General features: G+C 41.2%; 1 protein-coding gene across 4 annotated transcripts in view; it reads right to left on the reverse strand.

The window, feature by feature from the left end:
* LOC106092199 (patj homolog) overlaps positions 1–22,776 on the reverse strand; it is a 364,103-nt gene that overhangs the window by 333,679 nt on the left and 7,648 nt on the right. For 3 of the 4 annotated variants that reach the window (XM_059362015.1, XM_059362016.1, XM_059362017.1), the window contains exon 2: positions 18,809–22,776. This exon is cut by the window's right edge. In XM_059362015.1, the coding sequence (XP_059217998.1) occupies positions 18,828–21,506 (2,679 nt within the window). In that variant the 5' untranslated portion in view covers positions 21,507–22,776 and the 3' untranslated portion in view covers positions 18,809–18,827. The remainder of the gene's footprint in view (positions 1–18,808) is intronic. The other variant, XM_059362018.1, reaches the window with a different exon arrangement.

Consider the following 22,776-nt stretch of genomic DNA (forward strand, 5'->3'; position numbering starts at 1 on the left):
CTGTTGGATCAAAGAAATTTTCCTTCCCCATCTTCGATTCCTTCCCTATTAAAACGATTTTAACTGACTGTTGGGCCAAAGAAATTTTCCTTCCCCTCTTCGATTCCTTCCCTATCAGAACGATTTTAATATCACGGGTGGGGCAGCGCTCGTATTCTCTCTCTAGGCGCTCGTAGAAACTATCCTTGGACTGCTAGTCCTTGTCTTCCGTGGAGGCATGGGCATAAATAAGGCTGATGTTAAAGAATTTAGCTTTTATGCGGATTGTGGCTAGCCTTTCATCCCCTAGAGTAAAGCTGGGGACAAGGTGTTTCAATTTCTGACCGACCACAAATTCATTGCCAAATTCATGCCTGGTGTCATGGCAGCTATGGTATAGTGTGTCACCCTTTGGTGTTGTTGTGACGCCTCCACCGACCTATAGCACTTCCGGTAAGGCGGAAAATCAATGTGCGTGAAGATAAATTCCGAATATAACTAGTAGAGACACAAACCGCTTTGCTAACAGAGCGTGAGAGAGTGTAACAAAGGAGTTAACAGATTTCCTCTAAGGCGTTAACAGAGCTCTGTTAATTCTCTACATAACCAAAAAATGTCTGTTTGCGCTTTTTTTTATTGGTCTTAAAATCTTACTGAGATTCCATTGCAGGATATTGTCCGGCTTTAGACCATTGTTTAATGCTTTCTATTCGAAGAATAGTATAGCAAAAAATATATAAATTTAATAATATTTAGTAATTTTTGTAAAGACTGGTAAGAAGAAACAAAAAAAAACATACCACAATATGGAATTTACTATGTTTGCTTTGAAAATCAGCACTTTTACACTTCCAATGCACCCCACAGTACGTATACTGCACCTGAGTCCGGACATTCCAGGTGCAGATCCGCAGATCATGGTAGTTTCTCCATTTGCGGGGGTCGTCACGTTTTGGGGAGTCTGTCTTTTCCTTTACCTTTGTTTCTCTAAGTAATTTTTTAATAAGATGCGCGTGGTGGTTACTCAGCCGCATGGGTTAAATGGGATTTTTTTTTTTCATCTTATAAGGACATGTTTAGGAAGCTCAAAACTTTAAACGAAAGTTTGATGAAAATTCTTGCGAGTGAGATTTCTGGAAACCGTTTTAGTGACTTTTTGCCTTTGATGGTTTGTTTCCACATCGAAACATTATACATGTTTGCCTTATACTTTAGGCAACAGGTACGAATTTATGTCAAAGGTATTAAAATCCACTTTTCAGGGATTTTCTTGGAAATTGGGCTTACAAACAAAATTTTCTTTAATAGCATCGGTTCCCCCAACTGTCATAAATTTCTACATTCAATCAGATAACCTTTCATAAAATATAATACAAATGGATCCCCACCATATCCTTGCAGGGAAACAACAGACAAAAACATAATGTAAACGATTTGTCAAAATTAGTCTTGTTTTTGCTGCCGCGCACTCATACTCTCTTATCCGAAGAGAAAGCAAAAAAGCAGCAATGATATGCAAATAATTTAAAACCCCATTAAGATTACAATTGATGAATGAATGGAATATATTAACAAGGGCCAACAAACAAACAAAAATATTGAAAGAAGGCAAAAATGTTTCATCATTGTCATACTGGCTGATTTGGTCTACTCAACTCATACAGAGGCAATGGAGAATCTGAATAACTCTCATACAACACATATGGCAACACATTTTGGGGGTGTTAAAAGCTTGCCATAAGCAAATGGGGGTAATGATGGTACTACAGACAAAATGTTATTTCTTCTAGGATGATGACAAGACATTTCATTTGAGACATGGAAAAAACATTCCCCTATTGAATGAATGCTAATGGCAAAACTATTACAATTTGTTTGAAGGCATACAATTGAGCTTAAAGAAGTAGCTAAGATTGAAATAAATTGACGATACAAATAATTAACTTTTCCTAAACAGAAAGAAGAGAGAACAGGGGAAGAAAAATGTTAAGATTTCCTATTAACCCTCTCTAAATAGTAGGCAATACACATTTAGTGCTAAGGAAAGGGCAAATAAACTTTATTTGAAACTTGGGACCATAAAATGCCATGAAGCGGAGGCATTGGACTTGTACCCTGCAAAATGACCATTGGTAAAAACTGAAATGCATAAATCTAATGTGTACTGCTGTTGCCAGACCTACAATGCTTCATGGCTTAAGATCTAGTGAAAAAAAAAAACTGTCAAAGTAATCCCGTGGTGGAAATAGGGTACTACATTTTTTGATATCTGAAGGGGGGGGCGGACCCTCCCCCTTACCTGAATTTTGAGAAACCCCAGATCTCGGAGATGGGTGATGCGATTTAAGCGAAATTTTGTGTGCCCCCATATAGTACCCTAAAAATAAATATTTGGTATCCAAATTTCGGATGGGGTATCTAGGGGGGCCACCCCACCCCGAAACCTACCAAACCTATATATAGACCAATCACGACAATATGGGACTCAAATGAAAGGTATTTAGGATAAGAAAACGAATCTGGTATCCAATTGACGGACCAAGTGCTAGGGGGACCACCCCAAGCCCCAAAACACTCCTAAATCGGACATATTTACCGACCATGGCAATATGGGACTCAAATGAAAGGTATTTGCGAGTAGAATACGAATCTGATATCCAAATGTGGGATCACGTTTCTGGGGGTCCATCCCTCCCCCAAAACACCCCCCAAAAACAGGACTTATTTACTGACCATGGGAATATGGGGCTTAAATAAAAGGTATTTGAATGTAGAATACGAATCTGATATCCAAATAAGGGACCAATTATTTGGGGGCCGTCTCTAACCAAAAACATCCCCCAAAGGGGACAAATTTACGACCATAGCAATATGGGGCTCAAATGAAAGGTCTTCGGGAGTAAACCACGAATTTGATATCAATATTCGGGAAAAGTGTCTATGTGGCCACCGCACCCCCACAACACCACCCGATTAGTAAGTATTTGCTGAATATTGCAATATGAGGTTCAAATAAGAGGGTTTTTAAAGTGGAACACGAATCCGATATATATTTTTTATTTTTTTTTTTTATTTATTTATTTGATAAAAATGTAATGATAGTACAACAAGCATTACTTATAAATTACAGTACTATCCGATATATGTCAATAACTAATAGTTTCACAAAAATAATACTATTACATAGGTATTTAAGTATAAACAAAGAAATTAATGATTAAAGAATTATACCGAAGATAAATAATTATTAGTGTAATTTGATGTATATATTAATAAATGTGAGCTAATATTTAAAGGGTCAAAATTAAATTACTTCCTAAGTGAGATGATGTTTTAGCTTAAGTTTAAAGTTCTTTTCATTAGGACTATTTCTTAAATTGATTGGGAGGGCGTTCCAGAGACGAATGGTGTAAACAAAAAATTGTCTGTCACATACCAAGTAGTTACTTTGCAGTGGAACCATGCAATTGGTTCGAGAAGATCGTGAGATTTCCAACCGGTCGTAAAGATATTTGGGTTCATGTGTATAAATTAAGCGATGCATGAAAGTCAGTGCACGAAATTTCAAAAAATTTTCAAATTCCATCCCATAAAACTGTCTAGAAGCCGATGATATACTATCCGCACGTCTGATACTATAAACAAATCGTGTAATGTCATTCGAAACTACTTTTAATTTACGCTTATGGACGTAGTCACATTCTGCGTATATCTCACAACAATACAAAAGTTTAGGTAGTAAATAGGCATGAGCAATTGCGTGACGCACACTGAATGGAATATATTGGTGAATAGACCAAAGAGTCCGTAACATACCATAAATCTGTCCTATAGCCAACTCAATATGCCTATTCCAGGACAGAGTATTGTCAAATAATACCCCTAAATTCCTTGCAGTCTGCACATACTCTATGGTCTTGTCACCTAAGGCAAGCCTAGGCAAAGACAATGTATCTATAGACTTTCTCGAGATAACAATGCACTTCGTCTTATCAGGATTCAACTTCAAGCCATTCTTGGTTGCCCAATCACTGATGGCAATTAACTGCAAATTAATCCACGCCACATATGACCTTGTATCACTCGTCCTGCAAGAGAAACACAATTGCACATCATCAGCGTATATGTGCATGTCATATCCATCAGGTATGCTTGCAATATCATTGACATATAATGAAAATAATAGTGGTCCCAGCACAGAACCCTGAGGAATACCACGAGTAAGCTCCAAGAAATCAGACATCATACCGTTAGAGTAAACAGCCTGTGTGCGCCTGTCCAGATATGATGCAATAAACCGAACTGCTGTGTCGTCAAAATTAAACAAGGTTGTAAGTTTAGATGCCAATATCGTGTGATCCACGGAATCGAATGCCTTAGAGTGGTCTAATAGGACAAGAAAGCTTACGTGGTTATCATTAATATTGCGTCTAATATTTTCGACTACATCAATAAGTGCAGTCGTACAACTACGGCGTTTACGAAACCCAGATTGCCTATCTGATAAAAGGAAATTCCTGTTTAAAAATGTATTTATCTGATCATACACAATATTCTCAAATGCCTTAGACAAGAATGGCAAGATCGCAATTGGTCTAAAATCATTATTGGACTTAGGTACCGGAATAACCTTTGCCCTCTTCCAGCCACTGGGAAAGATCGATGACAGAAGTATATAGTTAAATATATGTGTAATAAATGGTAAAAGATTCGGTAATATTGGTTTCAGAAAGTTAGGGTCAATACCATCGACACCTGTGGCATTGGATTTTATCCTCAAAATTGACTCCAGAACGTCACATTGATCAACAAGTCGAAATCTGAATTGCTCGTCAATGCCATTCACGTCAGTCTGCAATCCGCCCAAGTAAACATTACCTTGCGCAAACGGTACATTAATGGCCAAAAATTGCCGGTTCATATCATCGAGTTCGGGTTTGGAAAGATTCGCATCTTCGCCAGTCTTCTTTCCAATTCCGATACCAATGTCTCTGATCACGCCCCATTTTTGCCTGCAAGTGACAGCAGAGTTGTACCTTTCACCATAGAACGACATCTTGTTCTCCCGGATCTCCTTTACAACCTGATTCCTGAGTGTTCTATATTCGTCATGGAGTCTTTCAGTCCTGAACCTCTTCCACCTACTGTAAGCCCGATTTCTTTTAGAAATCAATTCAGTCACTCGTCCGGTTATCCAGGGCTGCTGCCTTGATTTGACAACCCTACGTTTCAAAGGCACGTATCTCTCGTAGAGGCGGATCACATTCTCTTCAAGAAATCTTACTTTCTCGTTCACATCCACGTAGTGGTATATCGCACTCCATTCCACTGAGAGCAGATCCGTCAGTAAGTTCTCGTTGTCTACATGTCTAAAGTCTCTATACCAAATAGTTTTATCCTCGTATTCCATAGTAAAATTATAATTTAAGAAAATAATGTCATGCCTGGAGAAACAACTAGCAGAAAGTTGGTCATAAAGCAGCACCTTATCCACTGACCCAACAAGAAAAAGATCCAATAGAGTCTCAGATGTATTTGTATAATGAGTTGGAGTATCCGAATTAACAGAATGTAAGCCATATGTATTAAAGTCACTAATCAAGTTATTATCTAAAAGCAAATTCGAGTTGAAATCACCTGTGATGATAATTTCATTGAACGACATAGAAACCTCATGTATTTTCTCCATCAGTTCATCCGTGCGAACCAATTTATTCGGCCTATAGACATTACCGATCAAAAGCGTTTTATTGTCTCTTCCGACTGAAATAAATATATATTCCATATTATCCTGCGGGTCTGAAACAAGTCGTATCCTAGAAGCAATACCATTCCTAACATATATGGCCACACCCCCTGCATGTCCTTGTCTATCAACCCGGTATAAATAGTAACCATCAAGCTTAGCCAATTCGTCAGGCATGTCGCTTCTGAACCATGTCTCGGTCACGCATATAAAATCAACATTGGATCCGACAAAAATAAAGCGAAATTCATCAATCTTCTTTAGTAGGCTCTGGGCATTCAAATGTATTATATTCATACCATTTTTCATTTTAGCCAAAACTCTAATCATGGCATGCAAATTATCTCTGGAACTCCTGTTATTACTATTAGCACTCATCATTGAATGCATAATTAACTATCATCTCACCTAGACTGAAAAAATATTTAATGAGGAAATGGTCAGCATTAGAAGTGACAAAGCGCGTATGAAATAAAATATATAATGCACAAATTGTCAATAAACATAGTGTTGCATTGTTTAAATAATAGGAAATGTATGTATCTTTTAAATTAAACACAAATATAAAACAATATTGATCAAAGCCTGAATTAGCGAAAAAGTCTATTTAGTTCCTCAAAAGTTCTAATGCATAAAGGTTCATCTGAATCATGTATTTTTATATAAACTATTCCACGTAATGTATAAACTGCCTTAATTCTATTCTCCTTTTTGATTTTTAATGCCGATGAAAAGATTTTATGATTGAAAGGCGTGAGGTTTTCATTGATGTAGAAAGGCACATCTCCATCAATACCAATTTGTTGAAGTTTCAAATGTCCTTTTATATTCCGCTTATACTCAGCGACTACTTTAAGTAGAAAGTTTTTTTCATATGGCGTTTGTAATTTAGCTACAATGGCTCCATCTTTTATGCCACGTATATTCTTTATATTTCTTACGCGATATATTGAAATAAGGTGTATATTGGATATATTGAGATACTTGCATATATTGTCAAAAATAACTGGCAGATTTTCGTTTTCATACTCTGGTATACCATTAATACGCACATCGTTGGCTACAATCAAATTCTCTTGTTGTAAGAGGCGCAAGTTTAAATCGTTGACAGCCGATTTTAAGTTAGCATTCTCGATACTTGCCAATTCAAGTTTCTCTATTCGCTCTTCAAAACTAGAGATTTTTGTAGTCAGTTTATCAATGACTGATTTGAATTCATTTTTTAACTCGTTTTTTACCTCTTGAATAATGTCATGTTTAACGTAACTTAACCGATTATTCATTTCATTTAGAATACGTTGCTCCATTTTTTCCATCAAAAATTGTATTTCTTCGTGCTGTTTGTCAAACCTTTTTTGAATAATATTTATAATACGAGTTGGTGACTCATAGCTTGCCAGCTTCGGGGTTTTAGAAAGGTTTTCACTTAGAGGGTCATGCAGCTCCCTCAGGCGTTTTGGGGCTAAACTAAGTGAATCCCTAGGCTTAGCAGAGGTTGATGGTGATGGTGATGTTGTGTGATCCATTGTGATGAATTCGACGTTTTTTGCGTTCATACGTTGTTACGTTACGGTTTTACGTAGTTGAACTAACCGATGATCTGTTCCCACTATTTCCCAGTATATTCGTTGGAGGGGATCAGCTGATGATGTTTATATTTGTAGTTTTCGTGAAGTTATACGTCCCACTCTCACAGTTTGAGTGCAAAATAATAGTGTTTTGTTATGAAATAAATTAAATTACCATAAAATTAAATTGATGTTTAATCACACGGGCTGCGTGGTAACAGGACAACTCGATCAATACGTGTAGTAACATAAAAAATTCAAGGATTAGGCCAGGTCCGTGATGTTTCTGGGGTGTATTTTTCGGTAAAAAACTGTGTTGACGAGAGCACCAGCAAAACACGTACTTGCTTATCCAATTGTTTTTATTGTGGCCAATAAAAACCAGCGGCCAACTCACTGAGTGACCGCTCATCCCACAAAACACCCCCCAAGCCGGTCATGTTTGCCGACTATGGAAATATGGGGCTCAAATTCAAGGTATGTGATATCAACATTAGGGGCCAACTGTCTAGCGGACGTCCCACCACCATAACAACCCCCAAGTAGGACGTATTTGCTCACCAAGACAATTTGGGTCTTAAAGAGAGTGGAACTAAATATTTATAGTTTTTAGGGCCAATATCCCAAACCCAAGTTTTTAGGGCCAATATCCCATTAGATCCAAGTAATGGGAGGTTGCCCACCCCCAAATACCCCCAAATGGGCATATTAGCCGACCATGGCTATATGGGTCTTAAGTGAAAGGTATTTGGGAGTAGATTACGAATATGACATTAAAATTTGCGTTCAAGTCTAGATGGCGCTTTTCCTCCTAAACATACGTAAAATGAGTTCTTCGACCCATTATGACAATATGGGACTCAAATGAAAGGTATTTGAGAGTAGAAAACGAATTTGATTTTCAATTTTAAAGCCAAGTGTTTTGGGGTACGCCCTAAAGCACCCCCTAAACTGAACTTCATTTCCGTTGGGAATAAAAAAAGAATTTGATATCTATTTTCAGTGCAAAGTGCCGGTGGCCGCCCCAGCCCCAAAACACCCCCCCAAACGGTTCATATTTAGCAGACATGACAGTATGGGGCTCAAATTAAAGGGATTTGGAAGTCCAGCACGAATTTTATATCCATATTTGAGTCGAAATGTCTGAGCTGCCATCCCTCCCCTAAAAAGCACTTCACATTACCCTAATTTTTAAAAACACCAGGAACCGAGCAGGGACAAACTTCTCACACAGCAATGAGTACTTTCCGATTGAAGTTTAAACTCAATGATAGGAGACCTTTTTTATAGCCGAATCCGAACGGCGTCCCGCAATGCGACACCACTTTGGGGATAATATTTTAAATTACCATACATGGCATTGTACCTCGCAAATGTCACCAACCACTGCTTTGTCCGATGTTCTCGCCAGGATTCGAACACGTTCAGCGTCATAGGCTACAATGGCACGAATTCGATATCCGCATTCAGGACGACGAAGTGTCCCCACCCTTAAATTATATTAGAAAGTTAAAGAAGGCACAGCGGAGCGGGCCCGGTTCGGCTAGCAATGTTATAACAAAGGCCGTTGAACAGTGGGCTAAACGGCAAAAAAAATGGAAATAAGTCTACAAATTTTTATCTAGTGATCTTAGCAGCAAAAAATGTTCAGGACAAAATTTAAGAGGGGAACATAGGTTTTCAGATCCTTATCCTTGATACAGGGTGACATACAGGGTGTGAAAGTTGACCACTTTTGTCTTCTCCTAGCCTCGGTGTGTGATAGGTATCAATTTTTTCCTCGGTTCTAGCTTGCAAATCTTATTTTCTCAAATAAGTAAGATGGTGCTTGTGTATCTTATGGTAAAAAGGTCAAAGAACTCATGAGCAACACGTCACGAAATGATACACCATATAAAGTTCTAGAGTAATGGAATGTAGAGTCCCGGCGATGGAGCCCATAAACATAGCGTACTACACTATTGTAGAACGTAACGATCTTCTGACTACTATGAGAATCGCTGATAGCAAATAGTTCGCAACTGTAGGGTAGGCTAGGTAAAATAAGGTGTAAATTAGAGGAGTAAATTGTTGAGTGGCGAGCATAGCTTAGAATACCCTTGACCAACAGCGGCATTAATATGGCCCATCCACGACAAGGTACTGTTATATGTCACCCCCAGGTTCTTTGCACGAATCACGATCTCCAATCTCTCATTAACAACAGAGTAAACTGTTGAGTGGCCCAAAGCGAGCGTAGCTTAGAATACCCTTGACCAACAGCAGCATTAATATGGCCCATGCACGACAAGGTACTGTTGAATGTCACCCCCGGGTTCTTTGCACGAGTCACGATCTCCAATCTCTCATTAGCAACCACAACAACAGGATCGCAAGTGTATCGTGAAACCCGTTTCTTAATAATCATGCACTTGGACTTAAGGCACAATCCATTAGCATTTGCTCATTCATAAATCACCATTCTGAGATGGTCTACTAGACTTTCCTTAGGGCTACTTTCATAGACCTGCACATCATCCCCATACTTGTGGGCCTTACAAAATGAAAGCTGGTCTGGCAGATCGTTACTATATAATGAAAACAGAATAGGACCCAAAATTGAACCTTGGGACACTCCTCGAATAACAGGCAAAGGACTAGAAACAGATGACTTCGAAACCATGGATTTGGTACGATTGGAGAGATATGACAGGATTAAACCAACAGACGAAGGAGAGAAAACAAAGAGGTTTTTTAACTTAACTGCCGCTATAATATTGTGATCGACTGTATCGAATGCCTTTGAATGGTCGAGGACAACAAGCAGGTTCAATTCTTCATACTCCAAGTTCTTCCTAATATCATCCACGACATCTGCTGGAATTACCTGACTGTTTCTCATATAAAAGAGAGCTTAATTTATATACGAAAACAACTGTCTATAGATTATTATACCCTCCACCATAGAATGGGGGTATACTAATTTCGTCATTCTGTTTGTAACACCTCGAAATATGCCTCTGAGACCCATAAAGTAAATATATTCTTGATCGTCATGTCATTTTAAGTCGATCTAGCCATGTCCGTCCTTCTGTCCGTCCGTACGTCTGTCCTTCCATCCGTCTGTCTGTCGAAAGCACGCCAACTTTCGAAGGAGTAAAACTAGCCCCTTGAAATTTTGCACAAATACTTTTTATTTGTGTAGGTCTGTTGGGATTGTAAATGAGCCAAATCGGTCCATGTTTTGATATAGCTGCCATATAAACCGATCTTAGGTCTTGACTTCTTGAGCCTCTAGAGGGCGCAATTCCTATCCGATTTGACTGAAATTTTGCACGTGATATTTTGCTATTACTTTCAACAACTCTGCTAAGTACGGTTCAAAACGGTTCGTAACTTGATATAGCTGTCTTGACTTCTTGAGCCTCTAAAGGGCGTAATTCCTATCCGATTTGACTGAAATTTCGCACATAGTGTTTTGATATCACTTCCAACAACTGTGTGAAGTACGATTCAAATCGGTTCATAATCTGGTATAGCTGTCATATAAACCGATCTTGGGCCCTGAATTCTTGGGCCTCTAGAGGGCGCAATTCCTATCCGATTTGACTGAAATTTTACACGTAGTATCACTTCCAACAACTGTGTTAAGTACGATTCAAATCGGTTCATAATCTGGTATAGATGTCATATAAACCGATGTTGGATCTTGACTTCTTGAGCCAATAGAGGGCGCAATTCTCATCTGATTTGGCTGAAATTTTGCATGAGGTGTTTTATTATGACTTCCAATAAATATGCTGAGTACGGTTCAAATCGGTTCATATCCTGATATAGCTGCCATATAAACCGATCTTGGATCTTGACTTCTTGAGCTTTTAAAGGGAGCAATTCTTATTTGGCTTTAATTTTCGATTTGGCTGTAATTTTCCACGTGATGTTTTGGTATCACTTCCAACCACTGTGCTTAGTCTGGCTCAAATCGGTCCATAACCTGATATAGGTCCCAAGATCGGTTTATATCTTGGGTCTTGACTTCTGGAGCCTCTAGAGGGCGCAATTCCTTTCCTATTTGACCTAAATTTTGCTCGTGGTGTTATGGTATCACTTTGAACAAGTGTGCTTGGTTTATTGGTTTACAACCTGGTATAGCTGCCATATAAACCGATCTTGGATATTGACTTCTTGAACCGCTAGAGGGCGCAATTCTCATCTGATTTGGCTGAAATTTTCCACGAGGTGTTTTGGTATCGCTTCGAACAAGTGTGCTAAGTATGGTCGAAATCGGTCTACAACCTGGTATAGCTGCCATATAAACCGATCTTGGATCTTGACTTCTTGAACCGCTAGAGGGCGCAATTATCGTCCGAATAGACTAAAATTTTGCATGTGGTGTTTTGGTAACACTTCCAACAACTCTGTTAAGTATGGTTGAAATCGGTACGTAACCTGATATAGCTGGCATACAAACCGATCTGGGTTCTTGATTTCTTGAGCCTCTAGAGGGCGCAATCCTCATCCGATTTGGCAGAACTTTTGTACAACGGCTTCTCTCATGACCTTCAACATACGTGTCTAATATGGTCTGAATCGATCAATAGCTTGATACAGCTCCCATTTAAACCGATCTCCCGATAACAATTGCGCCTTGTAGGCGCAGTCCGAATGGACTGAAATATTACACAATGAACCTGCTGTGGTGGGTATCCAAATTTTGGCCCGGCCGAATGCTTTATGCTTTTTTAGGTGTTATTCTAAAGGCATGAAAACCATACGACAAGAGCCCAAACGAGTTTCGTTTTAATCTGTCATCCTTTGATGGAAACCTAGGCCTTGCGCCAGGCCTAGCATTCTCAAGGGAAAGATCCCACCGTTTGGAATCATATGTGTTTCCGGACTTGAATCAACTCAGGGGCATGGAGTGGAAGATGATAAGATATTGGTGACTTCGGCCTTTATAAGGTTTCTATTTATAATTGAACAGCCAGTAGCTGGGTTAAGTGTCGGCAGAGACACGGGATGGGTTAAATCGGAATGGCGTGCCGCTAAACGAATGGTTCGCCAAGCATTAATGCAGCGATTACCAATGCCGAGATATTTTTTTTTTATTTTCTCACTAGGATACCATCGCAAGTGTCAAAATACTTTTGACAACTCTACTTTACAATTTGTGATATGTTTGTTTTTTTTTTTTTTTAATTTTAACATATAGAGATAAAGATTCATTGCAGATACTGTCACAGCTTCAGGTGTCTTCTTTGTTCAAGACTCCACTTCCCCTTTAGATTCATCCCTAATACCATGGACTAATTACATTCCCAACAACCAAGAGAAACGATTTCATTAAAATCTTCAAAGTACCAGAAAATGTCCCATTTAAATCATTGAAGCCATAAAATGTCATTTTAATAATTCCTCAATTAATACCCTCTTGAATATTTCAAAATATCACCATGGTGTGTGTGTGTGTGTGTGTGTATGGCAATCTCCATAACATCTCTCTACACAGAGTGATTGATATGTGACAATCTGCATTCCCCAATTACAGATGTAAAAATCCTCTGAATGATGGAAGTTTCCGTCACTCATACAAATCCTTGAAAACTTAAAAACCCTTGTCACTGTGGCGTTTGTGGAGGCACCTTCAATTAGAAATTTGTCAAAAATGTGTCCCTTTAACAAATGCAAAGCTTGCCGTTGTCATTGCCATTGCCGCTCATTTGACTATGAAAAGGCAAGAGACACGTGACTGCTTTTATGTTTCAGAAGTGTGAGATAGAAAGGGGAACAAAAAAAAAGGAGTAAAGTTAAGTTTGAGCCAAACACTAACGAAGGAGGAAAAAAAAACAGCATATATTTCATTCAAATACAGGATTGTTAGTGGGCATGTATGTTTGTTGCCATATTGATTTGCAACATTTGTCAGTGACATGTCAAGTTTTGGGTTTTCATGGGGCTTTTTTTGGCACTTTTTTTTTGTTTGGCTTTTCACTCTCTTCTCCCGCCCCCAAGACACTCATTCGCAAACAGCATGTTGGCAAAAATCACAATAATTTACGAGCTTTAAACGAATGTTTTTGGCAAAGCTATATTGTTAAAAATTTAGTATATGGGACATTCCACTGCAATGGGAAAGGAGAAGTAGAAGTCCAGCTTCTTCATGTCAGTCCAAAATTTGAATGCACGTTTTTTTTTGCTAGGGAGTTGTTGGGGTTTTCAGATGAGTTTTAATCTATCTGTATAAAAATGAAATGGAGGCCACCGTAGCGCAGAGGTAAGCATGTCCGCCCATGACGCTGAACGCCTGAGTTCGAACCCTGGCAGGAACATCAGAAAAATTTTCAGCGGTGTTTATCCGCTCCTCCTAATGCTGGCGACATTTGTGAGGTACTTAGCCACGTAAAAACTTCACCCCAAAGAGGTGTCGCTCTGCGGCACGCCGTTCCGACTCGGCTATAAAAAGGAGGTCCCTCATCATTGAGCTTAAAATTGAATCGAATAGCACTCATTGATTTGTGAGAAGTTTGCCCCAGTTCCTTAATGGAATGTCCATGGGCAAATTTGCATATAAAAATGAAATTGTTGCGTTTTGTTTGTTTGTTTCACGGCTGAACCTCATTGATTTGTGAGAAGTTTGCCCCAGTTCCTTAATGGAATGTCTATGGGCAAATTTGCATATAATAATGAAATTGTTGCGCTTTGTTTGTTTGTTTCAAGGCTGAAGCAATTTGCATGCAACTTTCACTGATGGTAGAGTTTGATCCCCCGGTGAAAAAAGGGTATTAAATTTTGGATATCCAAAGGGAGGCGGGCCCTCCCCCTAACTACCATTTTCAAAAATGCCAGATCTCAAAGATGGGTGCACCGATATAAGCGAAATTTTGTATGCCTCCTTTTGGTACCCCAAAAACACGAAATTGGTATAACATTTTGGGGTCAAAAAACCTGGGGGGACGCCCTATCTTAAAACTCACCCGAACGGACATGTTTACCGATTGGGACAATATGGGTATCAAATGAAAGGTATTTAAAAGTAGAATACAAATCTGACATATTTAGCTGGCCGCCCCAAAACTAAAACTATCCCAAGTGGGCGTATTAGACGATCACGATAATATGGGATTCAAATAAAAGGTATTCGGGAGTAGATTACGAATATGGTCTTAAAAATAAGGTTCAAGTGAAAGGAGGTTCCTACCCCTCAAAACACCTCCTAAAATGTGAATATTTATCAGTCATGTCTATATGAGGTTTAATAGGTAAGATATAGGTATTTGGTATTTGGTTAAAGCAGTTGTTCAAAGAAAAAAAATATTTCCGTATCCGTTTAAATCAACATCTGCGGCGGTGGCGTCAGTTCTTAGCGTGTTGTCCTCCGCTCCTATAGGTATGGGTGCCTTGGCATCTGTATTCGAGAGTAATGCTTCAAGAGCACAACTCGTCGCTAATGAGGAAGAGACGGATAAACCAGAGGGATGCACAATTCGTCCCCAGCCTTTAAGTAAAGGTGATGTTTCTGACTCGGATTCAGACAGCGACGGTGTCAATGAAACAGTCATCACAGCCAAATCGAGAGGTAAGGGCATCGGGATGACAGCAGAAGTGAGCCTTGCTAAGCTCACAAGCAAACCGGGAAAGCGATCCGGCGCACGACGAAGAAGGCAGAGCAGTACGTACCGGCAACGCAATTAGGGGAAAGTGCAGAAAGGGATGAAACTGACATTCCAAGCACTTCTACGGAAGCTGGAAAAAATTAGATCTCCCGAAGAGCATTACACTGCTAAAATACTGAAGAAAAAAAAAAAGCTCCCCGCTTTCAAGTACTCTGGGAAAACCAAGCCAACCGTACCGCAATGGAGACAATGTCCTGCGGAGGTAGACAAAGTCGGAACGAATAGGAACGAAGGAAGCGCGCACGGCCACTGAGTCTTCAGGGAGGACTGTGACTTCCAGTAGGAGGCCACAGCTTTATCACAGAAGGGGAAGGGTCGCTGAGAATGGTAAGGAGCCGCCCTCTCACGCCAGGGTGCCAAGGAAGCACAACAGAGATGAGTTGACTTATACAGTCATCAATATCGGCTGTAGGAATCCGGTAGGATTCCACCAGATCATCGGTCCCAAGTGGAGCATCTGGTTAACGATCGGATTTTTGAACATGTGTGGAACTCTGTACAGGGTCCACCCACACAATTGATGAGCTGCGAGGGGACATCTTTACGCTGCATTTTGCGTCGGCGGAATTTATTGATACCGTCAAACAGCTCGTCAGAGGTATTTATGCTCCCTGGGAGGGCGCAAAGCTCGACCTGATGAGAAAGATGGATATCCCCTAGCTCACAAAGGCTACGGTCTCCATCAAGGGATGCGGCAGTAAATTTGCGACGGAACGCATATTCTTGGGCAAGTAAAACCAAGGTTTGATCGCAGAGAAGTGGGAGGTCTTCCACAGGGAGGAGAAAGGGGGAAGGAACACTCCTTGTGATTGGCTTTGATCAAGTCTCCGTGTCAAGTTTGGCTAAGACTAAAGGCATGGCGGACTACGGGAGGAAAGCTGTCTTTTTCAAGATTGGGAAGACTAGGATAGGCAGAGATTTTCATACTGCGACTTCAGGCCGTGCAGTGGCAGGTGACAACAACACCGTCCAAAAGACAGAGGGGCCGACAACGAGACAATAACGGCATCTCTCAATTTTGGAAAGACTAGGAGAAGCAAAGATCCTAATACTAACAAGTAAAAGCGTGCTAAGTTCGACCGGGCCGAATCTTATATACCCTCCACCATGGATCGCATTTGTCGAGTTCTTTTCCCGGCATCTCTTCTTAGGCAAAAAAGGATATAAGAAAAGATTTGCTCAGGTGTTAAAACGATATCAAGATATGGTCCGGTTTGGACCACAATTAAATTATATGTTGGAGACCAGTGTAAAATGTCAGCCAATTCGAATAAGAATTGCGCCCTTTGGGGGCTTAAGAAGTAAAATAGAGAGATCGATTTATATGGGAGCTGTATCAGGCTATAGACCGATTCAGACCATAATAAACACGTATGTTGATGGTCATGAGAGGATTAGTCGTACAAAATTTCAGGCGAATCGGATAATAATTGCAACCTCTAGAGGCTCAAGAAGTCAAGATCCCAGATCGGTTTATATGGCAGCTATATCAGGTTATGAACCGATTTATACCTTATTGGGCGCAGTTGTTGTATATCATAACAAAATACTTTGTGGAAAAATTCATTCAAATCGGATAAGAATTGCGCCCTATAAAGGCTCAAGAAGTCAAGACCCAAGATCGGTTTATATGACAGTTATATAAGGTAATAGACCGATTTGAACCATTCTAGGGACAGTTGTTGGATATCATGACAAAACACGTCGTGCGAAATTTCATTCCAATCGGATAAGAATTGCGCACTCTAGAGGCTCTAGAAGTCAAGACCTAAGATCGGTTTATATGACAGTTATATCAGGTAATAGACCGATTTGAACCATTCTAGGCACAGTTGTTGGATATCATGACAAAACACGTCGTGCGAAATTTCATTCCAATCGGATAAGAATTGCGCACTCTAGAGGCTCTAGAAGTCAAGACCTAAGATCGGTTTATATGGCAGCTATATCAGGTTATGGACCGATTTGAACCATACTTGGCACAGTTGTTGGATATTATAACAAAACACGTCGTGCAAAATTTCATTCCAATCGGACAAGAATTGCACACTCTAGAGGCTCAAGAAGTCAAGACCCAAGATCGGTTTATATGGCAGCTATATCAAAACATGGACCGATATGGCCTATTTACAATACCAACCGACCTACACTAATAGGAAGTATTTGTGCAAAATTTCAAGCTAGCTGGCTAGCTTTACTCCTTCGGAAGTTAGCGTGCTTTCGACAGACAGACGGACGGACGGACGGACATGGCTACATCGACATAAAATTTCACGACGATCAAGAATATATATACTTTAAGGGGTCTCAGACGAATATTTCGAGTAGTTACAATCAGTATACCCCCCCATCCTATGGTGGAGGGTATAAAAATACTGGGATATGTAAAGATCCTAATGTTGAAACATAAGGCAGCGCAGCGGTCTCAATGCAACCCAAGATTTGGAAGGCTATGACAGGCTAACAGGGACCCGACGATGGAACCATTAGCGACTTTATAAAAAGTCGGAAGTCTAGACTAGGCAAAGAACCTAAAATGATGACATCAGGCAGTGCAGTCACAGGAAAGTCAATGCAGTCTAAAGAACAGCGAGCCGCCACATGACCAATTAAAAAGCTCCCTTAACCTCAGGTCAATGGTCGCTGCAATTTGGGTAACCACAATGTCCAGAGGCATAAGATGTAGCATTAAATTAACTGCATCAGATGGTGTCGTTCTCAGTGCGGCTATGATGCACAAACAAGCCATCGTTTGGATCGGGTTAAGTATTTAGTAGGTGGACTTTTGAAGCGCCGTCCACCCGTACACAACACCATATAGCATTATAGATCTGACAACTGCAGTATATACCCAATGCATGACACGCGGTCTAAACCCCAAACTTTTGCCAATGGTACCTTAACTAAAATTTAAACAAAAAAATTTTTTTGTTTTGTAGATCCAATTCTGTTAAGAGATATTCCTCGATTTGGCAACACTGTGCAGCGGCACAAACTTAGAATGGCGAGACTCTGGTATTGCTACTACTATGGTATGACAAAGGACAACATATTTTAAGTGAACCTGATTTTAGGCTGCCACTATTCTTATCTAGCCGGGGTTACGTAGCTGAAGTTTTCGCTACGATTTGAGTTCAGTAGGGCCACAAGCTGACCCACAAATAATATAGGTCAGCGATCAATGAGTCACGGCTCCCAGTTACTAACGCATCTCCCCATTACTCTACAGACTCAGACCGGCATCGAATGGTATCCTCATCCTGATGCTAGATTGAACATTTACATATTGATTCAGTTTTTTGACCACAAAACTCAGTGGTTTTGCAAATCAAATTTTAAGGTTATATACCAAGAATCCTTAAAGGATTTTCTCATATTCTCACAGATTTTTTTCCAAAATATCACAACCCATCCACACATCTAAATACATATAGACTCGTATATATTAAAGTTCATTTGTTACAACATTGAGTATTGTAAAGCACAGGCAGGCAGGCAGGTAGGTAATAAAAAAAAGTCTTGGTTCTTCCACCATTCCATTCGCATTGTTGTGTTTGTGTTGAGTTACGGATTTGCAATATGGTGAGTGAGAGTGTGCTTTTGACAATGGAAGGGAATGAAATGAAATGGAATCCCTATAGGACTCATTTAATAACTGCAAGAGCCGTAGAGTGATTTAATAAGGCAAGGACCAGTTTTTGATGACTCTTTGTGTGAGTGTGGCCAACATAAATCAAATTTGAACAATGCTGAAAGCCAAATGCCCATTTGGAAAGTCCTCCCTCCCAGAGGAATCCCATATAAATATACAAACAAATTATTCGGAAGCCTATATATAAAAATGGGTATTTTTGGGTACTTACAGCATATTTCCAATGAAAGCTATGTGCTCGGTGAATCGCCTTCTCCTATGGGTGATGCTATATTGCTGTCCGACGTGGAAAGCGGTCGGCATATGCCCAATTTGGTTAGGCCCAGGGGCATGCCCTTGAGTATGGCCACCGCTTCGTCCAGATCCAGACCCTGTAGACTGTGTTCGCCCACGCTGACCAGACGATCGCCAGGGAAGATATCATTGGTGGTTTCGGCAGAGCCACCTCTGATAAGACCTCGTATGACTATAACACTGCCATCTGGATCTAAGGGATCTTGATAGTCCAATATGGAGAAGCCGAAACCCTGTTCGGTTTTCTCAATTTCAACTATGGTCACATCAGAGCTCCATAGCGCTAGGCCCGATACGTTTTCTAATGATTTTGAACGTTGCTGATCCGTTAGAGTGGCAGTGCTAGAGGTATACAAAGAACTCTCCGATTGAGCTTTGCTCATTAGATTCTGCAGGCTCTGATGGCCGCCGGGCAGTAGGCTGCGCGTCTCGAAGGCCTCCGGATTTTGTGAAGTATTTATGATAGAGGGTGCGGTTGGACCGCGCACACACACCAATTTGACATGTGAAGGCAGTTCTTTGAGGATTTTTACCACTTCGGTATGTTTGAGGCCCTGCAAACGATACTCGTTCACCTGCAGCAATTCGTCGCCCGGCTTTAGTATGCCCTGTCGGCCGACCGGGCCATCTTCCAGTATCGAGCGTATATAATGATGGGGACGCTTCTCAATGCCACACTCGACATCGACGGTGCCCTCAAGGCTAATTCCTAGACCTGAAAGTTTATTTATTTCGGCAACTATAATTTCACAGTCGGGAAACTCACTTTTCCAGGAGACTTTCAGCGAATCCGCACTGGGACTGGAATGTTCATGGGTCAGCGGTTGTGTCGCTTGATGTTGCAATAACGATGGCGATGATGATTTTCTCTTGGGTATCTCGGGCGAGGGCAGCTGGCATAGGTCGGAGGATTTTTTGTCTTTTATCGTTGTGGTTGTTAGTTCGGCTACATTCTCCAAAGTGGGCGTTCTCGAGCCACCCAAAGAGCCATTCAGGGCCTTGCTTGTTTGGTCGGGTGATATCAGCGGACAAGCTTTGCCATTGGCCAAGGGTGTAGAGGCAGCTGGGGTCTTAAGCTGTTCTGGTGTGGTAGGTGTGGTCTTTGAGGTTCGACGACTTAGATTGTCGGCAGTGGCCGTTGCCGCTCCCGCACTGTATTCGCTTTTATCCAACATATGAGACATTTGCGAGTCCACGGTTTCTCGCGAGGGGAATTCACCATAATCCACCACCCCCGACCCCACAAAACCTCCCTCCGTGGCTATAGAGTCCACATCCGATTTGGGAGGCAGCCAAGACAAGGTGGCTATTGAGGGTGAGGGTGGCAGCGAATATTGCGATTGAGTATCCATGGCAGTTTTCAGCTCCGTTAAGGCAACCTGTAGATGTTCATATTTGCGACCCCTAAGGAAACGTTCCAGCGTCAAATGGACCTCTATATCGGTATTGCGCAATATCTCCACGGCCTGATGGTTGGTGCTGCCCGCCAGCGTTTTGCCATCTACAGCCACTATGCGATCGTTTATCTGTATCTGGCCACTCATCTCGGCGGCACTGCCTTCAATGATGCTTTTGACGAATATGCCCGACAAATCCTCTTCCTCGCAGACATAACCGGCCACTGTTATGCCCAGGCCATAGACATTTTTACAAAGTTTCACCTCATAGGTTTCCGTTTCCGGTGAATCCATATAATTGGAGGAAGTTATGGAACAACAATCATCGCGTTCATGCTCATTTGTTAGGGGGGAGGTGCCAGTTGTGCTAATACCAGCTATCACAGTCTCTATATGGTCCATATGTAGGGATGACGGTGGTTGTGGCGGCAGCGCTGCCAGTTGTGAGGGTGAAGCATTTGTTGCCGCCTTGGGTGTGCCCGTTGTTGGAGGAATTTGAGGCGCTGTAGCTAGGGGAGGGGGTGAAACTATCGAAAAGGGTATGATATCCAAATCCTTGGGACACATACGCGCTGCAGCCGCCGAAGAATTGGTCAACTCCTTGGGTATGGGCGGCAGCGGTAGATCTGCCAATTCGGTATCGGGCGTACCGGGATAATAGGCTGCAGCGGCCGCCACTGCTTGCGAATCCCCCGCACCACAAACACCCTCCAGCATTAGAGCACAATTGCCGCTAACGGTGGCCGTTACACCACCACTGGCATTTGCACTGGCCACCAGGGCGGCCGCAGCCAAAGCTGCAGTGGCCGCCGCCTCCGAACTGGTGGGCAATGTGGGATTGTGAAATAGTTGACGGGACAATTCTTCTGGGTCGGAGAGGAGCTTAGTTGGAATAATTGGGGCATGACTAGCTAAATGTTGAAAATCGGTGGCCGTAGACTCCACCGGTCTTGCGACAATCAAACGAACCTGAGCTCCAGTCTGACGAAGAACTGTCGCCACCTGTTCCGAGCTGAAACCACGTAAATTCACATCGCCTATCTGCAAGACATGATCGCCGCATTGCAGGCGGCCATCACGTTCGGCCACACCGCCGGGCGTTAAAGCCTTTATGACCACACCGGTGCTGCGTCCACCCACTAAGATGAAGCCCAGACCATTGCCATCGTTGTACAGATCGATAACCTCCACTTGAGACCATTCAGTGCTTAAGACCATATTGACATAGAGTGGTTCCCCCGAGCTGGACGAATCCTCGCTGTCCAGCGGATGGGGTTGATGATGCAGCAAAGGTCGTCGTTGTTGGCAACAGGGCGTAGACGAAGTCTTGGTTGACTGGTGTTGAAAATGCACTTGCCTATGATGGGGTGGTGTATGGTGTATGTGTTGTTGTAATTGTTGTTGATATGGCAGTTGTTGTTGTTGATGTTGTTGGCTTTGGTGAGTATGTCTAGTGTAATGACCAGTGCATGTTGCAACATGACGTGTGCAAAACACCTTGTTTGTTGTTTTAGTTGTTGTTGTATAGGCTTCCTTATTTATACCATGAGCTGTTAAAGAATTTTGATGCGACTGCTGTTGATGGTTATGCTGGTGGTGGTGGTGATGATGATGGTGTTGATGATGCTCCTCTTCTGGTGGTTCTTGATTCTCGGTCTCCTTTTTTTGTTGATAAATTTTACGTCATATATCACAATCTCTGCTTGCTTGAGAATCCTCGTGGTTTGTTCTCTGCCCTTGGCTTCGTCTTTGATTTCCGCTTATTTTGATTTCTTGGATTTGAATGGCGGATTGATTGTTTTCGCTGGTTGTGTTAAGGCCCACCACAAGATCTTGATTTGTTTTGTGGTGGTGTTGGTTGTTGTTGTTGTTGTTGGTATAATCAATTTTATTTATATTTACGCCCTCGGTACTACTTGCTTCACATGCCGTTGTCCTTGGGCAATATTCAACAGACATAATAATTGTTTTCGATCTGTAGAATATTTTTTTTCTGCTTTTCTATTGCTGAAGGAATCCTTGAGGGCTTTCTTTTATGCCCTTAGAATTTTAATTCTTTTTTTTCTAGTATTAGGGGGAAAGGCTTGTTTTCATGTTGCTGGAGAGGGGGCAATTTTTTTGCTGTTACTAATGCTTTAATTTGTTACGCCCTTTAAACATTTTGTTAGCAACAGCTTCTTGGCACTTTTCCCATTGTCTACTGGTGAGATCATGCAGCATTTTATTTCCTTAAAGGCTGTTGCTGTTAACTTTCCTTTTGTTACGTTTTTTTTTTTGGTGAAGGAGGCCTAGACTTTTCCTTTTTTTACTTTTTAGGCTTGCACGTTTGTTTTAGCCATTGTTTTGAAAATTTCATCACATACATCACTTGCTTCTTTAATCTTTAACCTTATGCTCTCCCTCTGATTCTCTCTCACACACACACACTCTTGTAGCTCTTTGAGCCTTGGGTAATTTTTTGCATAAGAAATTTTCAAGTGTGCACGTA

The sequence above is a fragment of the Stomoxys calcitrans genome, chromosome 2 (genome assembly GCF_963082655.1).
Source record: "Stomoxys calcitrans chromosome 2, idStoCalc2.1, whole genome shotgun sequence".
Taxonomy (NCBI): Eukaryota; Metazoa; Arthropoda; class Insecta; order Diptera; family Muscidae; genus Stomoxys; species Stomoxys calcitrans.